The sequence below is a fragment of the Elephas maximus genome, chromosome 1 (genome assembly GCF_024166365.1).
Source record: "Elephas maximus indicus isolate mEleMax1 chromosome 1, mEleMax1 primary haplotype, whole genome shotgun sequence".
In the NCBI taxonomy this organism is placed as follows: domain Eukaryota; kingdom Metazoa; phylum Chordata; class Mammalia; order Proboscidea; family Elephantidae; genus Elephas; species Elephas maximus.
In genome coordinates this window covers 55,987,671-56,009,927 of record NC_064819.1, presented here as the reverse complement: position 1 = coordinate 56,009,927, position 22,257 = coordinate 55,987,671, and the positions used below count along the sequence as shown (strand labels likewise).

The 22,257-nt window shown below is 38.4% G+C and overlaps 1 protein-coding gene across 6 annotated transcripts in view; it reads right to left on the bottom strand.

Moving 5' to 3' along the window:
• HIVEP1 (HIVEP zinc finger 1) overlaps positions 1 to 22,257 on the bottom strand; it is a 179,665-nt gene that overhangs the window by 31,552 nt on the left and 125,856 nt on the right. For all 6 annotated transcript variants that reach the window (XM_049883809.1, XM_049883844.1, XM_049883816.1 and 3 more), the window contains 3 exons: positions 20,247 to 20,380; positions 19,114 to 19,289; positions 7,075 to 7,176 (listed from right to left, as the gene is read on the bottom strand). In XM_049883809.1, coding sequence (XP_049739766.1) covers positions 7,075 to 7,176; positions 19,114 to 19,289; positions 20,247 to 20,380 — 412 coding nt within the window. The remainder of the gene's footprint in view (positions 1 to 7,074; positions 7,177 to 19,113; positions 19,290 to 20,246; positions 20,381 to 22,257) is intronic.

Here is a 22,257-nt window from a genome sequence, read left to right as displayed (position 1 = left end):
TGCCATTCCTCCTAACATCCTTTTGGAGTTGATAAGGCAAAGATTTAAAGCATATACAGAGACGCTAAAATAGAAGCAAGTCAGATCCTTTGATCATTTATTCTAAGAGGAAAGTTCTATACCACGGTGATGCTGGGCCAGAGGAGACATTAATTCCTAACTTGAACACCCTATGGATCACAGTGGTCTACCTGCAACCGATCACGGGGATGGCGCAGGACCAGGCAGCGCTTAGTTCCATTGTGCATGGGGTCTCCAGAAGTTGGAGGCCAACCTGACAATAATTAACAACAACTTAACAAATGAAGAGCAAGATTTCAAAAGTAGTCATTACATATTTACACAAATACATACAAATTGTATGCTGCAAGGGAATATGTATACCAAAATTATTAAATAAGGGTTGCTGAAGTACACACTGAGGGATTTTACTTATAAAAACATTTACCCATCCAGAAAAAGGTTTTTTCTCTGTGGCATCACTTAATATTGCTGTGCAGAATGGACTACCTACTTAATGAAATCATACTTCTTTTAGTCATTATTGTCTAAATTTCCATTACAAAGTAAAATAGCAGCAGCCGAAAAAAAAAAACCCAGCAATGAAAAATCCAAGGTCCTGGATAAAAGGCCCTGTTATCTTTTGTCTCCTTGTTTCAAGAAAATTTGAGAAAACCATCAGGGATAAAAGTCAGATATATGTGGGCCTAAAGAGACAATGGCTTTACAGGGCTTTACTTCATATCCAGAAAAACAAAACCAGACTCTCTTAACCAAACTATACATGATGTCACTGAACACTCAGAAGAATAAAAATACTAGAAAAATTATGTCTAAGAAATAATAGTTTTCAAGTGTCAAAACACTAAAGAGATTGGTATAAACTGCCACAGCAGAGACTCTTACTGAGTCTAAGTGAGCACAGTCTCCCCTGAGAATGGAGGCCTCCGTGCTGAGAGCCCTTGGCACAGCGCTTATCCCACCTGTTCTCAGGCTTGCTTGCTGTCCAACTTTCATCCTTCGTCCCATTTACACTACTCCACAACTCCGCCCAAACAGCTCCCTCAGTCTAGAATGCCTGCCCTTCCTACTCCACTCTCTCATCAATACTTTTCCAATAAAGTAATGTACGGATAAACACACCCCTTCTTGTTCTTCTGTTATTGTTAGTGGCCTTCTAGTTGATTCTGACTCTCAAGGCTAGAACCGCTCCATAGGTTTTCAAGGCTGTGACTTTTGGAAGCAGATCATCAAGCCCGTCCTTCAAGGTGCCTCTGCGTGTTTTTTTTTTTTTTCTTTCTGCGTGAGTTAGAACCACCAGCCTTTTAGCTAGTTGTCTAGCTACGCGAACAGTCTTCCCTTTCTTCTAAAAAAACTCAAATCAAACCCATGGCCCTTTGAGTTGATTCTGACTCGTCGCGATCCTACAGGGCAGAGTAGAACTGCCTCATAGGGTTTCCAAGGAGCACCTGGTGAATTTGAGCGTAGCTCTTAATTGCTACACCACCAGGGTTTCTGCCTTTCTTCTGGCACACCCCTAATCAGCCTTCGGCAGCCAACATGGACATCACCGATTCTTCCCTGGTCTAGCCTGGAATGGGAAACTTCCCAACCCTATGCTCAGTCAACATCATAGCCATGAACTGTGGGCTCCTGGAGGGCAGTGACCATGCCACACTGAACAGGTGCTGACGTCCTAAATAAACGAACAAATGAATCAAAGAGACTAAACTTTTCTCCTCTGGAACTACTGACAAATGAAATAGATCTTTATAAATCTGGAGGGATCACTGATCGTGACCGAGGATGAGAAAAGGGAATGTCAGGTAGCTCAAACCACCTTCTAATTTTCTGATTCAATAATGAATAAAAAATGGATTAACAAGCAGGAATCACCATCTTTAACAATACCTATATTGACCTTGGCCCTATCACTTAAACACTGTTTATAGGTAAAGGTGTTACATACTGTATTATAGCTACCATTCAACTGTAGTGAAGGTATTTACTGGAAAACCAGTGTGTTGAATTCTAAAAATAATAGGTTATTTCCTGATAGATTATAGAGCATTTCTCCAGTCATTCATTCAATCAACAAATATTTACCAACTACTTCTTGCTGGGCACCATCCTCAGGAGCTGGGGATAGAGCAGTGAACAAAATAAAATCCCCTTCCCCACGTCATTCACTTTTCTAGTTAGAAGAGACAGACAGACAGGCACGGTGGTGACAAGTGCTACGAAGACAGACAAAGCAGGGTAAGGGGCCCAAGTGATGCTGGCAGTGAACGAGTGGGGAGCTTTTTACATAGGGAGGCTCAGGCCTCATTGATAACATGACCTTTGAGAAAAGAGCTGAAGGAAAGGAAGGGATAAGCCTACAGTCACCTAGTGGAAGGCACTCCTAACAGAGGAAATGAATGCAAAGGCCCCATAGCAGGAGCCTGTTAGGTGTGGTCAGTAAACAGCAGGAGGGCTGTTTGGCTATAGCTGAGTGAGCAAGGGAGAAAGAAGGGTGAAGGGGGGGCGGAGTTTCCAAGACATGGTGGTGAGGGAGGGTGAGTGAACCCTAGAGTTTGCAGGGTATGGGAAACCACTGTTCTGAATGAGAAAGAAAGCTACTGGTGGGTTTTAAGCAAAAGAGTGACATAATCATAATAAGACCACTCTGTCTGCTGAGTTAAAACATACTGTAGAGGAGCAGGGGCAGAACCCAAGAGACCAGTTAGGAGGCTACTGCAATCAATTTAGTAAGACATAACGGTAGCTTTGACCAGGGTGGGGTTGTTTCCAAGGAAGAGCTGAAAGGTTTTACTGACGGACTGGAGGCCAAACTGAGAGAAAGACAGGCATCAATGATGACTTCAAGGTTTTTCATCAGGCCACAGGAAGGATGGGGGGAGGCTGTGGTGGAAGTGTGCTTCTTAGAGGTCAGGGTATGTCAGGAATTTGGGGCACGCAAACTTGATGCATGTTAGACATCCAGGCGGAGAGGGGAGTAGGCAAGTGGGTATGCGAGTCTGGGAGTCACTTGGGAATCATCACCACATCCATGGCATTGAAGGTCCTAAGACAGGAGGAGATCACCTAGGGAGTGAGTGTGGACAGAAAAGAGCAGAGATCCCAAAACACAGCCCCAGGGTCCCACACTGAGATGGTGGGGAGGTGAGGAGAAGCCAGCAAAAGGAGACTGAAAAAGAAGAGCTAGAATAGTCTAGCCTAGTGTTCAACTAGGAACGGTACACACTCCATCTTATTTCCGTCTGCTGGGCTTTCTTCCCTCTCACAGATCGAACTGTGTTCCCCCAAAATATCTGTCAACTTGCCTAGGACATGATTCCCAGTACTGTATGATTGTCTACCTTTTTATCATCTGATATAATTTCCCTATGTGCTGTAAATCCTGTCACTATTATGTAATGAGATGGATTAGCGGCAGTTATACTGATGAGGTCTACAAGATTCGATAGTGTCTTAAGCAAATCCCTTTTGAGATATAAAAGAGAGAAGGGAGCAGAGAGACACGGGGACCTTATACCACCAAGAAAGCAGTGCAGGGAGCAGAGCATGTCCTTTGGACCCGAGGTTCCTGCACTGAGATGCTCCCAGGTCAAGGGAGACTGACGACAAGGACCTTCCTCCAGAGCCGACAGAGAGAGAAAGCCTTCCCCTGGAGTCGATGCCCTGAATTTGGACTTCTAGCCTACTAGACTGTGAGAGAATAAACTTTGTTAAAGCCATCTACTTGTGGTATTTCTGTTATAGCAGCACTAGGTGACTAAGACACCCCCTAGGAACACGGAAATTTGAAGAACTGTTAAGCAAAGTTCCATCCCCAACTATCAGCAATTTAATGGAGTACAACATCCATTTAAAGGATAATAAGACCCAATGTTACTATAGTAACCAAGAAAATACAAATTAAGACAATAAACTACCATCCATCAAATTAGCCAAAAATTTAAATTCAGACATTAGGTATAGCTAAGGATGTGAGGAAATCACCTCTAGAGAACAGTTTAAAATTATAAAGGAAAATGTATTTTCTAGGTCTAAATGTATATTTATTTTTATATATACAAAGCTGTACCATTATGTAAATTTAAAGTACAAACACAAACAAAATGACATACTATTCATGTATGTTAAACAAATTGAAAGAAAATACAGTTAGTGTTTGCTCTGGGAGGGGAGAGGAAGGTGACTGGTAATGGCAGGTATAGGACACAGGCCAGAATGTGTAATGCCTTACTTAGCTTAAAACAAAACAAAACAAACAAAAAATGTACTGAATTTACGAAAAGGGCTTGAAACAAATATGAGAAAATGTTTATAACTGATTATGAACAACTGATCACAGCTGATGATTATCAACTCTGGTGATGGATAAATTAGTACATGTAATACAATTCTTTGTAATCTTTTTATTTAAAAAAAAATCTGAAAATAATTTTTGAAAGAAAAAACAGAATCAAAAAAAAAATTACATGTTTAAAACTAATTTCGCTACATTTAAACCTACATTCCCAGCCTATAACAAAGCAATAGAAGACACATATATTTTATCGGCATATCAATAAAGAATATTAGGTCTTTTCTATGGCATAGCATGTGGCAAACTCCACCTATATTCTACACTTCACTATTTGATAAAACCATAGAGAAATTAAAAAAAAAAAAAAAAACTGAAAGATAAACAGGTAAAAACTACCTACTTTCATCAGAAGACCTAACCTAAATAAGGAACTAAAGCTACTGAATTTGAGTTATAATCCAAGACCTGCTTCAAATGCTTTTGGAATGACACGAGAAAGACCGAAATGAATGGACAGATACGTAAGTCAGTCAGTCTAAAACATGCAGGACAATTAACGGAAACTTAATTCTCCTATGCTTCCTTACAACTTAGAGGACTCTGCAGACATTTCAGTTAATTTGTATAAGACTCATCGTAAAGAAGTGAAACACTTAGAAGTATATTTTACCATAATAATCCCTTTTATATTTACACATTTGCACACATCAATGTTCCATATTGTAACCTTTACTTGGTGCCTTTTCTAACCAGTTGCTGGTTGAGTCAACTGACTTCTGGCGCCCCCGTGTGTCAGGGTAGAACTGTGCAGCACAGGGTTTTCAGTGGCTGATTTTTTTTTTAGGGCACCAGATCTTTCCTCCGGGGTGTCTCTGCATGGACCTGAACCACCATCCCATCTTCAGTCAGCAGCCAAGCACTTAACAGTTTGCACCATGGTTCACTTCTAGTCAGTGGGTAATAAATATTCTTGCTGAAACTGTTACACATTTTTCCTAGCTTTTTTCCTTCTGAATCACTCAATATAAAAGTAATAAAGCAAAATAAATAAGAGGGACTTTTTCACTTAGTTACAGTAATTAATGTATTATGTGATTACTAAGAGCAGAAAATAAATCAATGAACTGTTTATATTAGAAGTGAATTACAGTTAAATTAATTTTATTAAATGTTTCAGTGTCTTTAAACAAAGACACCGACACGGGATACAATTCCAAGCAATTCAAAAATCAGTTTTTAATAAACATGTTCCCAGAACAAAAAAAAAAAACGGCATATATTAGGGGGGCATGCATTTTTAAATCCTGATATTGCCTTTCTCAGTATGTATCAAAGCATTAGTTTATAAAACAAAAATAAAGCTTATTCGCCTAAATTTGCTGTTACGATATGATAATCTTTTTTCTTTTCCTTCTATTAAGAATATATATGTTTTTTTCTATTAAGAATATATGTTTATTCTCAAAAAAGGGCTAAAAGCAGTCCTTTCCCTGAGCTTAAAATACTGAATCATATCAATTATACCACTTAAGATGTGAATCACTTCTCGTGCACCTTCAGAAATAAACTCAGGCTGATTCATTTAGTGTGTTACTGACAGTCAGGTGGGGTTAAATGCATTAGATTTTTGACTTCTGGTTTTAACGATGTCCTCTCCATTTTCTCTTTGGAAATTTTTTCTACACCAAAATAATGTACATCAAGTAAAATATAGCAGGTAGACATTTAAATTAGGTCATTTTTTTAAAGCAACAGGACACCCCTCCTTTTTTTAGCTATCTCTTTTGTTGATAAATCTCTGGGTTTACAATAAAGCCTTAGAAAAAGATACTTCCATTCTCTGATTAGTCAGAACAAATACACAGGTTTATTTTCCCTCAAAACTGGTTCAAGATAAATACTTAAATTTGTTCAGTTAATGCTGTTAAAAAAGAACAGGTTAACTTTTTCAAAATACTACTTTTGGGGAAGCAAACAAATGCTTCATTCCACAAATACCGATGGAGCAGCTGCCATGTGCCAGGCGTTGTGCTACGTGCTGGGGTGAAGCAGACAGCACTCAGTCGCCATATGCTTAAGACTCTCAGTGGGCAGGTGAGGCAAGCACGCAAATACTCACAAAATAAGGCGGAAAGAGACTGAATATCTTCAGGGAGGAAAATCGAAAATACTACAGGAGTTCAAAGAATGCAAAAGCTGCTGCCAGCAACTGGAGTGGGAAGGGAACATCAGAGAAGGCTTCATGAGACAGTGGATCTGAACCAAGTCTTTAGGGAAAGGGAAGATGTGGACCAGTGCAGACTGGGAGCCAAGATTGCACGGACAGTAAGGGTAGGGAGCCGGAGCAGCGCCACAGCACAGGAAATGTAAGCGTTAGGGTAGGTGAAAGAACAAAACAAGAAGTCAGGGAGGAGAACGAGAAATAAGGAGAAGTAGGAAGGCACCAGATAACACAGGCCTTTGAAAGTGTAGTCAGGTGATTCATACTTTATTTGGTAGGCAAATGGGAATCAACGCAAGATTTTGAGCAGGGAGGAGTAGGGCCAGACACATGCCTCAGGAGAATTAATCTAACATCAGTGGGATAAATGCATAGGAAGACAAACTAAAAATGGGAAAACTGATCACAAATCCAGTGCACAGTAAAGAGAATAGAAACTAGGCAGTATCAGTGGAAATGGAACAAAGAGTATGGACGCAAAAAAAACAAAAAGTAAATTGTAAACAGCATTTATGAAAAATATGGAATAAAGCCTTACCTGCTTCTTCTGTATCTTGTTCATCTATTAAACCTACTGAGACGCCTAAATCCACACACTTCTTGCTATGTGCCTTGGACTTCATGTGTTTTGTCAGGTTTCCTTAAGGGAAAAGAATGTTTACTAAGCTTACACAGTATTATTTTGGTATAGCATTTGTCAACACTGGCAAATTCCATTCCTATTTCAAGCAAAAAAACACAGACTGTAGTTATATAATTCCAATGACTAAAATTCTGACAAAAGAAAACATTCTCTATGTTATAATAACTTATTAACAAAAATTTATCTTTCAAACCCACCCCCTCTACTTTGATGTCTACTTCTTATGATTTTTATTCTCTATTCCTTATTTATTTCTTAGGACATTTTATTCATACTTCAGTCCCTTTCAGGTTGCACTATCATCTGTAGTTCCTGGAGTATGAATTCTCCGTTTGTTATGTCTGCTGACTCTCTCTCATAGTAGTGCGTTTCCTTGCACACTTTTAATTTTCATTGTAAGCTTATCTCTAGTAAGACTGTTTTCCATGGGAGTTTCAATAACCCTGGTTTGCAAAAACATCTCTGTGGGGCAGTTTTCAACTGCTTCTGCCTAGGACCTTAAAGGTTCCAGACCACTGATTCTGGACAAGTTTTTCTGAATGGCATAGGTATAGGGCTTTGCTTTTTAGCAGCCTAACTTTTTCCCAGATGGCCCAAGGTCACGGGACAGGAAAGCCAGGCTAACTGCAGGCTAAATCCATTTCAGAACAAACATTACAAGTCCAGGCTTTGATTCCCATACAGACTTTTTGTTTTTCAGCATCTGCTCACCATGCTACCTCTGCATTGCTTCTTTATTTCTGGAACCTGGGAAGTAACCTTTCTTAATTTTGAGCTTGGGTATCAATTAAAAACTATTTCTGGTTGTTGTTATATTAGAAACCGTATTTCTGTGTGTTTGGAATAGAAGAAAGTACACTGATTGCAGTTCACCATATTGACTATACATTTCATAACAGTATCTCTAAAGGTGCATTTCCTCTGGCAGCTGGCATATCTGGTTCTGTGAGTATTAGTAGGCTAACCCGGACAAAAAGGACAAGTTTTCTCCATGTGATCATGAATGCCAAGGGGAGCTCAAAGTCTTCTGAGGAAGCCAAGGAGCTTGAGTGGGTAACACTGACAAGGGCAAGTTGTCTTTTGTGAAAACAAATAAACAAGGGCAAGTTATCTTTTGTGAAAACAAACAGAATCTAAATACTAGTGTTTGAGGATAAACCTTTAGAAGAGCTAAGAAATCTGTCAGTCATTGGTCCAGTGCTGTAGGACCTTGTAAAACTGCTATACTCATAAAGGCTCAATTCTATAAAAATGCTTAGTGGAACCAGTCACATTTGTACAAGGTGGGTCTTACACTAGACAGGACGTTCCTGAGTGAGCCAACTGTACATCATCCCAGAGCGTGGCGCTAAGGAATTCAAGTGTAAGACCGGTGGATGGACCACACGATGTCTAAGATTCATCAAACCCTGACTTCTATGATTCTGGAGATGACACCTGGCTGAAATGGTTTGGCTGTATCTGAAATTTACTTTATACTTAAAAATAAAAGATGGCAAAATGTTAATAATTATTAAATGATGATGGACATACTGGGATGATGGGATATACAAATCTCTACTTTCTGTATGCTTCAAACATTTCTATCAAAAATTATAAAAATAGCTTGGACGTCTTAATGTGGCTGAAATTTTCATTTGTAAGTCCAAATGTTTTTGGTATAATAACAATATTATGAACCAAATTACAAGTTTCCACTAATCATTCTCTTTCAAAGTGCTTTGTTCCCTAGGTAGACAGTTATAGCAGGTTGCATTCTAAGAAGTTACTAATGTATAATTTTAAGTAGGCAAATTTGGGAATTTAAGTTTTTAATAAGCATATACTCTCATAACTTCAGTTATTTCTTCTTATTAAAGAACCCTCTAAATAATTTAACACAAACAAAACCATTTCATTTTAAATATGCAAAATAGGCATATCTTAAAAATGCAAACATCCCCTAGAAACGCTATAAACTCTGTGTACTTTTATCTAAATCCTCTGGACAGCAATTGATAGGTTTTGTTTCTGGATTTCTACAGCTACAGGCAGAGTCTAGCCTTCTGTGCTATAATAAATGGTTATTAAATCCTGCAGAGATGCAAGCTCATGAATACTTTCTGCTGACTGACCTTCAAAGCAGAATACTGACCAAAACAAGTCAATAAAAATTATTTTGAAAACGTACTCATGAAATAAACTAAGGAGACAAATGGTGACATACAGACTCATAAGCATTACCATCAGAAGCAAAACCTTTTAGCAGTACACATTATCCTTTTCATAGTACTGTGGGGTCTTTGGATACCGTATTTTTATAGCATGCCATTTTATATCACTATTTTCTTCTGTTAAGAACCAGACACATTCATAAGAATTAGTGTTGGATTGTCCAGGAAAATAAAGTAAATCAGAGCCAGGCAAAATCTATAGCCTAACCTAAAAACAGGTCCATTATTGTTCAGCTACCTTTAAAAGGTGCTGTGGAACCTATTTTAGACATATTCACAAAACAGACTTCTAAAAGGAAGCTGACAACCATCTGGCCAAAAATAGGAAAATAAAGAATTCCCAAGATTTTCTTCACCAGTCTCATCAGCTTAGGTAGTGTCCTTTAAACAAATATTTATCACATAATTCCACATGAATTATCTGACAAAACAAAAAAAAATTAGTGTAAATTAAGATACGCAGCATATCAAAGAAACATTAACACGTGAAAACGGCTAATGCATAACATACTTCAGGGACTGTTATGCTCTGCCGACAATATAATAAATATCTAAAATTTTACACGATGCTGTTTTGAGTTATTTCACTAACATTAATACTTGGTGATTCATAATATTTTTCTGTGCAAGAAATCGCTGTAGTTTCGTTTGGTTTCCCACATTTGGGCTCTCCTTCCTTTCTTATTTTTATTTTACAAATAAAAAAAATTAAAAACCAAACCTGTTGCCATTGAGTTGATTCTGACTCATAGCGACCCTACATTACAGAGTAGAACTGTCCCACAGGGTTTCTAAGGAGTGGCTGGTGGATTCGAACCGCCAACTTTTTGGTTAGCAGTCGAATGCTTAACCACTGTGCCACGAGGGCTCCTAAAAATACCCTGATTTCTTTTCTTCCATTATGTCTTGATCTTCTTGTATTTGGTGTCATTGTTCTTTACTTGGTGAACTTCTATTAGAAACACTGGCATCTTAAAATGTTCTTCATCTTACACTGGTCACTAATAGACAATTCTTAACTAGATGTAAACCAGTCAAAAAGCAATAAACTGGGTTAAAATCAAAGCACTTTATCCTATCAAAGCCCTCGCTCAGGACCAGGGAAATCACTCTGAAATGCAACCTCCCTCTCCGGGAGGACTTTTCTATGTCACAATCCAAGAATGACGTAATTAGTATCTCTCCCAAACCCTTGTGATTTCTTCAAACTTTCTGGAAAGAGTCCAGGCTATCTGAAGGAGAACAATTTGTTTCTCCCTCATTCTTGTCTCAGGTACTATTAGCATTTAAGGAGAACTAATTTGAAGCTATTTATTTGTTATATAACTCTTTAAGTGCTAATAAAATCAATAAAACGTTATTAGCTAAAAAATGTAATACCAATCTTTAAAACAAAAACTGCAAAGACGACCAGTATAGCTCTAAAAAAAAAAAAAAAAAGTAAACGGTAATTCAAAAGGAATAAAAATTTTAGAAGTTTCTGTCAAAAATGATCGATGAAATACTTTTTTACTGTTTGTCCTTTCAGACAGATGATTTCATTATTTTTTTTTTTAATAACTTTTATTAAGCTTCAAGTGAACGTTTACAAATCCAATCAGTCTGTCACATATAAGTTTATATACATCTCACTCCCTACTCCCACTTACTCTCCCCGTCTTGAGTCAGCCCTTTCAGTCTCTCCTTTCTTGACAATTTTGCCGGCTTCCCTCTCTCCGTCCTCCCATCCCCCCTCCAGACAAGAGTTGCCAACACAATCGCAAGTGTCCACCTGATATAATTAGCTCACTCTTCATCAGCGTCTCTCTCCCACCCGCTGACCAGTCCCTTTCATTTCTGATGAGTTGTCTTCGGGGATGGTTCCTGTCCTGTGTCAACAGAAGGTCTGGAGAGCATGGCCGCCGGGATTCCTCCAGTCTCAGTCAGACCATTAAGTTTGGTCTTTTTATGAGAATTTGGGGTCTGTATCCCACTGATCTCCTGCTCCCTCAGGGGTCCTCTGCTGTGCTCCCTGTCAGGGCAGTCATCGATTGTGGCCGGGCACCAACTAGTTCTTCTGGTCTCAGGATGATGTAGGTCTCTGGTTCATGTGGCCCTTTCTGTCTCTTGGGCTCTTAGTTGTCGTGTGGCCTTGGTGTTCTTCATTTTCCTTTGCTCCAGGTGGGTTGAGACCAATTGCTGCATCTTAGATGGCCGCTTGTTAGCATTTAAGACCCCAGACGCCACATTTCAAAGTGCGATGCAGAATGATTTCATAATAGAATTATTTTGCCAATTGACTTAGAAGTCCCCTTAAACCATGTTCCCCAGACCCCCGCGCTTGCTCCGCTGAGCTTTGAAGCATTCATTTTATCCCGGAAACTTCTTTGCTTTTGGTCCAGTCCAATTGAGCTGACCTTCCATGTATTGAGTGTTGTCTTTCCCTTCACCTAAAGCAGTTCTTATCTACTGATTAACCAATAAAAAACCCTCTCCCACCCTCCCTCCCTCCCCGCCTCGTAACCACAAAAGTATGTGTTCTTCTCAGGTTTACTATTTCTCAAGATCTTATAATAGTGGTCTTATACAATATTTGTCCTTTTGCCTCTGACTAATTTCGCTCAGCATAATGCCTTCCAGGTTCCTCCATGTTATGAAATGTTTCAGAGATTCGTCACTGTTCTTTATCGATGCGTAGTATTCCATTGTGTGAATATACCACAATTTATTTACCCATTCATCCGTTGATGGACACCTTGGTTGCTTCCAACTTTTTGCTATTGTAAACAGAGCTGCAATAAACATGGGTGTGCATATATCTGTTTGTATGAAGGCTCTTGTATCTCTAGGGTATATTCCCAGGAGTGGGATTTCTGGGTTGTATGGTAGTTCTATTTCTAACTGTTTAAGATAACGCCAGATGGATTTCCAAAGTGGTTGTATCATTTTACATTCCCACCAGCAGTGTATGAGAGTTCCAATCTCTCCACAGCCTCTCCAACATTTATTCTTTTGTGTTTTTTGGATTAATGCCAGCCTTGCTGGTGTGAGATGGAATCTCATCGTAGTTTTAATTTGCATTTCTCTAATGGCTAATGATCGAGAGCATTTTCTCATGTATCTGTTGGCTGCCTGAATATCTTCTTTAGAGAAATGTGTGTTCATATCCTTTGCCCACTTCTTGATTGGGTTGTTTGTCTTTTTGTGGTTGAGTTTTGACAGAATCATGTAGATTTTAGAGATCAGGCGCTGGTCGGAGATGTCATAGCTGAAAATTCTTTCCCAATCTGTAGGTGGTCTTTTTACTCTTTTAGTGAAGTCTTTAGATGAGCATAGGTGTTTGATTTTTAGGAGCTCCCAGTTATCTGGTTTCTCTTCATCATTTTTGGTAATGTTTTGTATTCTGTTTATACCTCGTATTAGGGCTCCTAGGGTTGTCCCAATTTTTTCTTCCATGATCTTTATCGTTTTAGTCTTTATGTTTAGGTCTTTGATCCACTTGGAGTTAGTTTTTGTGCATGGTGTAAGGTATGGGTCCTGTTTCATTTTTTTGCAAATGGATATCCAGTTATGCCAGCACCATTTGTTAAAAAGGCTATCTTTTCCCCAGTTAATTGACACTGGTCCTTTGTCAAATATCAGCTGCTCATACGTGGATGGATCTATGTCTCCGTTCTCAATTCTGTTCCATTGGTCTATGTGTCTGTTGTTGTACCAATACCAGGCTGTTTTGACTACTGTGGCTGTATAATAGGTTCTGAAGTCAGGTAAGGTGAGGCCTCCCACTTTCTTCTTCTTTTTCAGTAGTGCTTTGCTTATCCGGGGCTTCTTTCCCTTCCATATGAAATTGGTGATTTGTTTCTCTATCCCCTTAAAATATGACATTGGAATTTGGATCGGAAGTGCGTTAAATGTATAGATGGCCTTTGGTAGAATAGACATTTTTACTATGTTAAGTCTTCCTATCCATGAGCAAGGTATGTTTTTCCACTTAAGTATGTCCTTTTGAATTTCTTGTAGTAGAGCTTTGTAGTTTTCTTTGTATAGGTCTTTTACATCCTTGGTAAGATTTATTCCTAAGTATCTTATCTTCTTGGGGGCTACTGTGAATGGTATTGATTTGGTTATTTCCTCTTCGGTGTTCTTTTTGTTGATGTAGAGGAATCCAAGTGATTTTTGTATGTTTATTTTATAACCTGAGACTCTGCCAAACTCTTCTATTAGTTTCAGTAGTTTTCTGGAGGATTCCTTAGGGTTTTCTGTGTATATAATCATGTCATCTGCAAATAGTGATAACTTTACTTCCTCCTTGCCAATCCGGATACCTTTTATTTCTTGGTCTAGCCTAATTGCCCTGGCTAGGACTTCCAACACGGTGTTGAATAAGAGGGGTGATAAAGGGCATCCTTGTCTGGTTCCCGTTCTCAAGGGAAATGCTTTCAGGTTCTCTCCATTTAGAGTGATATTGGCTGTTGGCTTTGCATAGATGCCCTTTATTATGTTGAGGAATTTTCCTTCAATTCCTATTTTGGTAAGAGTTTTTATCATGAATGGGTGTTGGACTTTGTCAAATGCCTTTTCTCCATCAATTGATAAGATCATGTGGTTTTTGTCTTTTGTTTTATTTATGTGATGGATTACATTAATGGTTTTTCTGATATTAAACCAGCCTTGCATACCTGGTATAAATCCCACTTGATCAGGGTGAATTATTTTTTTGATGTGTTGTTGGATTCTATTGGCTAGAATTTTGTTGAGGATTTTTGCATCAATGTTCATGAGGGATATAGGTCTATAATTTTCTTTTTTTGTAATGTCTTTACCTGGTTTTGGTATCAGGGAGATGGTGGCTTCATAGAATGAGTTGGGTAGTATTCCGTCATTTTCTATGCTTTGGAATACCTTTAGTAGTAGTGGTGTTAACTCTTCTCTGAAAGTTTGGTAGAACTCTGCAGTGAAGCCGTCCGGGCCAGGGCTTTTTTTTGTTGGGAGTTTTTTGATTACCGTTTCAATCTCTTTTTTTGTTATGGGTCTATTTAGTTGTTCTACTTCTGAATGTGTTAGTTTAGGTAGGTAGTGTTTTTCCAGGAATTCATCCATTTCTTCTAGGTTTGCAAATTTGTTAGAGTACAATTTTTCATAATAATCTGATATGATTCTTTTAATTTCATTATTCTGTTGTGATGTGGTCCTTCTCATTTCTTATTCGGGTTATTTGTTTCCTTTCCTGTATTTCTTTAGTCAGTCTAGCCAATGGTTTATCAATTTTGTTAATTTTTTCAAAGAACCAGCTTTTGGCTTTGTTAATTCTTTCGATTGTTTTTCTGTTCTCTAATTCATTTAGTTCAGCTCTAATTTTTATTATTTGTTTTCTTCTGGTGCCTGATGGATTCTTTTGTTGCTCACTTTCTATTTGTTCAAGTTGTAGGGACAGTTCTCTGATTTTGGCTCTTTCTTCTTTTTGTATGTGTGCATTTATTGATATAAATTGGCCTCTGAGCACTGCTTTTGCTGTGTCCCAGAGGTTTTGATAGGAAGTATTTTCATTCTCGTTGCTTTCTATGAATTTCCTTATTCCCTCCTTGATGTCTTCTATAACCCAGTCTTTTTTCAGGAGGGTATTGTTCATTTTCCAAGTATTTGATTTCTTTTCCCTCGTTTTTCTGTTATTGATCTCTAGTTTTATTGCCTTGTGGTCTGAGAAGATGCTTTGTAATATTTCCATGTTTTGGACTCTGCAAAGGTTTGTTTTATGACCTAATATGTGGTCTATTCTAGAGAATGTTCCATGTGCGCTAGAAAAAAAAGTATATTTTGCAGCAGTTGGGTGGAGAGTTCTGTATAAGTCAATGAGGTCAAGTTGGTTGATTGTTGTAATTAGATCTTCCGTGTCTCTGTTGAGCTTCTTACTGGATGTCCTGTCCTTCTCCGAAAGTGGTGTGTTGAAGTCTCCTACTATAATTGTAGAGGTATCTATCTCGCTTTTCAATTCTGTTAAAATTTGATTCATGTATCTTGCAGCCCTGTCATTGGGTGCGTAAATATTTAATATGGTTATGTCTTCCTGATCAATTGTCCCTTTTATCATTATATAGTGTCCTTCTTTATCCTTTGTGGTGGATTTAAGTCTAAAGTCTATTTTGTCAGAAATTAATATTGCTACTCCTCTCTTTTTTGCTTATTGTTTGCTTGACATACTTTTTTCCATCCTTTGAGTTTTAGTTTGTTTGTGTCTCTAAGTCTAAGGTGTGTCTCTTGTAGGCAGCATATAGATGGATCGCGTTTCTTTATCCAGTCTGTGACTCTCTGTCTCTTTATTGGTGAATTTAGTCCATTTACATTCAGGGTAATTATAGATAAATAAGTTTTTAGTGCTGTCATTTTGATGCCTTTTTATGTGTGTTGTTGACAATTTCATTTTTCCACATACTTTTTTGTGCTGAGGCGTTTTTCTTAGTAAATTGTGAGATTCTCATTTTCATAGTGCTTGACTTTATGTTAGTTGAGTCGTTACGTTTTTCTTGGCTTTTATCTTGAGTTATAGAGTTGTTATACCTTTTTGTGGTTACCTTATTATTTACCCCTATTTTTCTAAGTAAAAACCTAACTTGTATTGTTCTATATCGCCTTGTATCACTCTCCATCTGGCAGTTCAATGCCTCCTGTATTTAGTCCCTCTTTTTGATTATTGTGATCTTTTACCTATTGACTTCCATGATTCCCTGTTATGTATACATATATATACATATATATATATTTTTTTTCTTTTAATTAATCTTAATTTGTTTGTTTTTGTGATTTCCCTATTTGAGTTGATATCAGGACGATCTGTTTTGTGACCTTGTGTTGTGCTGATATCTGATATTATTGGTTTTCTGACCAAACAATATCCTTTAGTATTTCTTGTAGCTTTGGTTTGGTTTTTGCAAATTCTCTAAACTTGTGTTTGTCTGTAAATATCTTAATTTCACCTTCATATTTCAGAGAGAGTTTTGCTGGATATATGATCCTTGGTTGGCAGTTTTTCTCCTTCAGTGTTCTGTATATGTCGTCCCATTCCCTTCTTGCCTGCATGGTTTCTGCTGGGTAGTCAGAACATATTCTTATTGATTCTCCCTTGAAGGAAACCTTTCTTTTCTCCCTGGCTGCTTTTAAAATTTTCTGTTTATCCTTGGTTTTGGTGAGTTTGATGATAATATGTCTTGGTGTTTTTCTTTTTGGATCAATCTTAAATGGGGTTCGATGAGCATCTTGGATAGATATCCTTTCGTCTTTCATGATGTCAGGGAAGTTTTCTGTCAGGAGTTGTTCAACTATTTTCTCTGTGTTTTCTGTCCCCCCTCCCTGTTCTGGGACTCCAATCACCCACAGGTTATCCTTCTTGATAGAGTCCCACATAATTCTTAGGGTTTCTTCATTTTTTTTTAATTCTTTTATCTGATTTTTTTTCAGCTATGTTGGTGTTGATTCCCTGGTCCTCCAGATGTCCCAGTCTGCATTCTAATTGCTCGAGTCTGCTCCTCTGACTTCCTAGTGTGTTGTCTAATTCTGTTATTTTATTGTTAATCTTTTGGATTTCTACATGTTGTCTCTCTATGGATTCTTGCAACTTATTAATTTTTCCAGTATGTTCTTGAATAATCTTTTTGAGTTCTTCAACAGTTTTATCAGTGTGTTCCTTGGCTTTTTCTGCAGATATCCTAATTTCATTTGTGATATCATTAAGCATTCTGTAAATTAGTTTTTTATATTCTGTATCTGATAATTCCAAGATTGTATCTTCATTTGGGAAAGATTTTGATACTTTTGTTTGGGGGGTTGGAGAAGCTGTCACGGTCTGCTTCTTTAAGTGGTTTGATATGGATTGTTGTCTCCGAGCCATCACTGGGAAACTAGTTTTTCCAGAAAATCCGCTAAAAAAAAAATGCAGTCAGATCCCTATCAGAGTTCTCCCTCTGGCTCAGGCTATTCAGATGTTAATGAAGCCGCCTGGGGAGGGTGGGGGAGGGAACAGAGAGATAGGAGAGTAGCACCTCAGAATATAGCCAGAGTTGCTTGTCTTGCTTGGAATGACTATTATATCTGAGATTACCGTGGGCGCGTCGCCTATGTGTGCTGGCTGTGTGGAGATTGCCTCTGGGGGGTCTGGCCCGCTGGAGTCACGGTCAGATCCTCCGCTTCCAGCCCCACGCCCAGCGTCAAGGCTCCCCTACTGGGACGGTGCACTCTCGACTCCAAAATCAGTCGCTGCCTCCCGGGGACTTCTCGTCCCTCCAGCCACGTGGCCGTGCCACCTCCGAGAACCAGTTGGGCCTCCTCCCGGGGTTAGTTCAGATGGGTGGAGTAGCTCCCCGTGCTTGTGCCGTGACCGAGTGTCCCGGCTGGGACGCTGTTCTCCCCGCTCCAATACCAGTCGCTGCCTCCCGGGGACTTCTCCTACCGGCTGCGTCCCACGCCGCCTGCACGACCCGGCTGGTCCCCTTCCCGGGGTTAGTTCAGGGGGGTGGAGCAACTCTCCGTGTTTATGGCGTACCTGCGTCCAGTCCAAATCCCTGCGGGACGGTTCCCCGGCTCGGATGCTGCTCTTTCTGCTCCAAGATCAGTCACTGCCTCCCGGGGACTTCTCCTACCGGCTGCGTCCCATGCCGCCCGTTGAACCGGCTGGTCCCCCTCCCGGGGTTAGTTCAGGGGGGTGGAGCAGGTCTCTGTGCTTGTGCCGTACCTGACTGGTACGCTGGCTCCAGGCTCTGGAAACAATCGCTGCTTCCCCGTATTAGTTCGTTCTCCGTCTCTAAATCTGTGTTTGTTGTTCAGGGTTCGTAGATTGTTATATATGTGATCGATTCACTTGTTTTTCCGTGTCTTTGTTGTAAGAGGGATCCGAGGTAGCGTCTGCCTAGTCCACCATCTTGGCTCCGCCCTCCTGATTTCATTATTACATTGCTTTGTTTTAGAGAGATTCTTACTCTTTTAAAGGTGGTATATGAAATTAAAATCCCGGATGATACACTGGTATATTATCATGAACATGGAACCTAACGGAGAAAGCAAACATTTTCTAGTAGCATAGCTACTATAAACAAAAATGGAATAGGAAATCCGTACAGGTTAAAATTTTCTTAACTATAATAAAGGCTTACAAGTCAAATAAAATTATATAAAGAAAACACAAAGAGCACTAAATATAATTTATTGACTAGTTCTTAGTTATCTTTACAAAATATTAAAGAGTAGAAAAATTGGAAAAATTTTGAAGCTGAAATTCAATGAAATTTGGGGAAAAAGATACATCGTGGAAAAAAAATGGCTATACATGCCTGAAATTAGATAATAAAAACAAGAGTGTAACCATTATAAAAGCTTACTGTGGTTATTACTTTAAATCTTTAATCTTTTTAGTGCTCAAATGAATTTGTAATTATGGAATTTTCTCTTTCCTCCTTAGCCCCAAAGTACTTTCAAAAATGTATTTGTCATTATGTTATGCAACTATAATTTGGGGAGTGAAAAAAAGGCAGTTTGCTTCTTTAAAATTTTACAAATATATTCCAAAGTACATAATTAAATACCTTCTTCCAAGGGTCTAGGAACATAAAGAAAATGAGACTACACCGTTGACAAGATGCAATTTGTATTAGTCTATTTAAGCTACTGAACCTGTGGTTAAATGATACCCAAAGCTGGGTTTTAGCTCTACCAACTAAACATATAAAAGGACTGGGAAGTGATGTGCATCTCATACCTTTCGTCTTAAAGGAGAAGTTACAGTAAGTGCAGTGGTAAGGGCGGACATCAGTATGGGTTCGTATGTGTTTCTTTAACATGCTAGGTTTCTTACAACGTATTCCACATTCTTCACAAATGTACTTTCCTCTTCCTCTGCCTCGGACATATACATACTCTTCATTTGACTTATATCTAATTTAAAAAAAAAAAAAGAGAGATTAAATTGGAGATTTAATAGCGGGGATTGGACACTATGTCTTTGAGAAAATATTGATTAAAATTCAACCTAAAAAAAAAAAACACGACATAACTTTTATATTCAAACAATAAAAAACTGTATGCATGTGTAACAGAATATTCTAGCTTTTCAAATCAACATTGAATATTCTAATTGCTAATTCTAATGAATCTTATTCGATGCTATTTTTAAGAATATCTCCGTTTCTACATTTAATTGGTTTAAGAGTTTTCTTTATTGCTAAATTAAATAATACAACTATCAGTACTGAAATATTTCTGAGCTTCACTGCAGCTAAAATCAGCATAAACAATTTGCTTTTTTCCTAAAACAAAATATACAAAAACATCAAATAGGCAAAGAAGTCATCTCTCTCAAAAGAGATTTTCCAAGTTATTCTTTACACTCAGTTGGTGTGAAACTCAAGGTTTTACTCTGAAAACGTAGTTCTTATTCTTAGTTGCCTCCAGGGCCCTACAACGTTTCCTAAATCAGCATTATTTTCTCCATCAAAATGGAATTCAACATAATGCTAACAGATATTTTGCTACGTTGTTGTTTTTGTTAGGTGCCGTCCAGCCAATTCTGAGTCATAGCAACCCTACAGGACGGAGCAGAACTGCTCCGTGGGGTTTTCTATGCTGTAATCTTTACCGAAGCAGATACCAGGTCTTTGTCCCATGGAACCGCTGGGTAGGTTCCAACCGCCAACCTTTCAGTTAGCAGCCGAGCACCTTATCCGTTGTGCCAGCAGGGCTCCTTATTTTGCCATGAAAATTCTGTTAATAAGCCAAGAAACCTCACAACCTTTATATAAAATTGGCATTGATAAGTCTTCATTTACACAAAAGCAAATGTACATTTAAAAAGTATGTTTAAATGTACATTTAAGAAGTAAAATTTGTACTTGCCCTCCATCAAATATTTTAATTCTTCTTGGTTCACTTTTGATTAAGGAATTTTCTTTATCTTGCTCACTGTTAATTTCAGAGGCATCTTTATTGCTGAATTCACCTACTGTGGACTTTTGATTACCTAATGCTTTCTGAAAGGAAAAAAAAAAAAAGAGAGAAACTACTTTAATAAATCTGAAAACACAAACATGCTAATGTTTTGCTGGAAATTAAACCAAGGCAGAGTGCCTGGAATACAATCAGTAATTAAATGCATTACAGAGAAGTAACAGGTTTAACAATCATTTGCTTTATCTTCTTTCTTCCTCCCATATATCTATCTAAAGCAAACTGATAAAATTCTATGCTATTTTAAAATCCACCATACTCCATGGCCTCCCCCAAATAAAGGCTTTAAAACGTCCCCTCTTGATATTCCATACAGTGTATTAGGAACTTCTTAAATCAACTAAGTACTCTTCCTTACATCTAATTAATCACTCACATTGCTGTTTCTTACAGAGTTTATTCAATAGAAAAGAGTTAGCTACCCTTTTGGTAAAATAACGTTTCAAACTCCTGAGAAACCTGACTAAATCTCCTTCGACTGAAGTGCACTGTAAAGTTTAATCAGAAGTCCCATTTCCCACTATTTTATCCTTCTCCCTCCTACTTCATTTTAAACCATAATTATCGTTCCCCTCTATGTCTTCTCAAAAATAAACAAAAACAAAGCAGTTGCTGTTGACTCCAACTCATTGGAAACCCCATGTGTGCCAGAGTAGAACCGTGCTCCATAGGGTTTTCAAGGCTGTGACTTTTCAGAAGCAGATCACCAGGCCTGTCTTCTGAGACTCCTCTAGGTGGACCTGAACCTCCAACCTTTCGGTTACTAGTTAAGCACTTAACCATTTACACCCCCCAGGGGCTCCCATCCTCTCAAGCTTTTCCTATATGGAAAAGCTCTCATATACTCATAACTCCGAGATTCAGGTCAAGTCAAAACCTGACTTCTGACCTGATAATTAAATCTTTGGAAAAAGGGTAATGAATATCACCATGATAAATAAAAAGTGCTTTCTCCACAGAAAAGAGTATAAACCACCTTACGGTTACATACAATCACACAGTTTACAATGCATTTTCTCATTCGTCATTCCTTTTAATTCTCACAAGTGGATTACACTGCAATGAGGAAAGACACTCCCAGGGTTAGTTACTTGCCAAAAGGCAAATGTTAACAGCAAAGGTTCAAACTCAAGTCCTCTGTTGAGTCCAACACAAAACTTTCTTGATCAAGGGCTTCTTCTATACAAAGCTCCTTTAAAAATGGAAAGTCCATTGCCAAGTAGATAGCTACCTTATTCAAGAGACTTAACATAGTAAGTGATGAGACAGTATGTGCTGTATAGGGTAAGGGACTACATGGTCTAGAGAAAGGGCTCCTGGGAGCTCCAGTCCTTACAAAGACAGGAACAAAGAAAAGTTGGTTGGCCCATGTTCCTCACAAAGGTGACTTGTAGAAGTAATTACACTGATGCCTATGGGGGGAAAAAATACAATCTTTTCTTTTCCTGGCATATAGGTCAGTCCTGCCTACATTTCGGAAGACATGCACGAACCTTCCCATGACTTTATCCCTTTAACAACAACCCTCTTTCTCACCTTTTTTTCCAATATTAAATTTCTATCTTTTGTTCATTTTCTTACTACCCAATTTTCCTGGTAATTTCCTGTTATCTGGCTTCTAGTCACCAAAGTTATTAGCGAGTTAAATGCCTAAATCATTACCATTTCCTTGGTTTTTATATGCTTGACCACTCTATGGCATTATATGTTATTGATGACTTATTTCTCTCAGAACCATTTTTCTTTTAGCATCTATTTTTTTTTTTTTTTCCATTTGAATCATAGATAGTTATGTTAACAGTTGGGGTAGGGGTAAAAGTCAACCCCGTACCCAAACCTCCATACCCACTTACCTACAGACTCAAGTCTCCAGAGATATTAACCTGTTGCCATCGAGTCT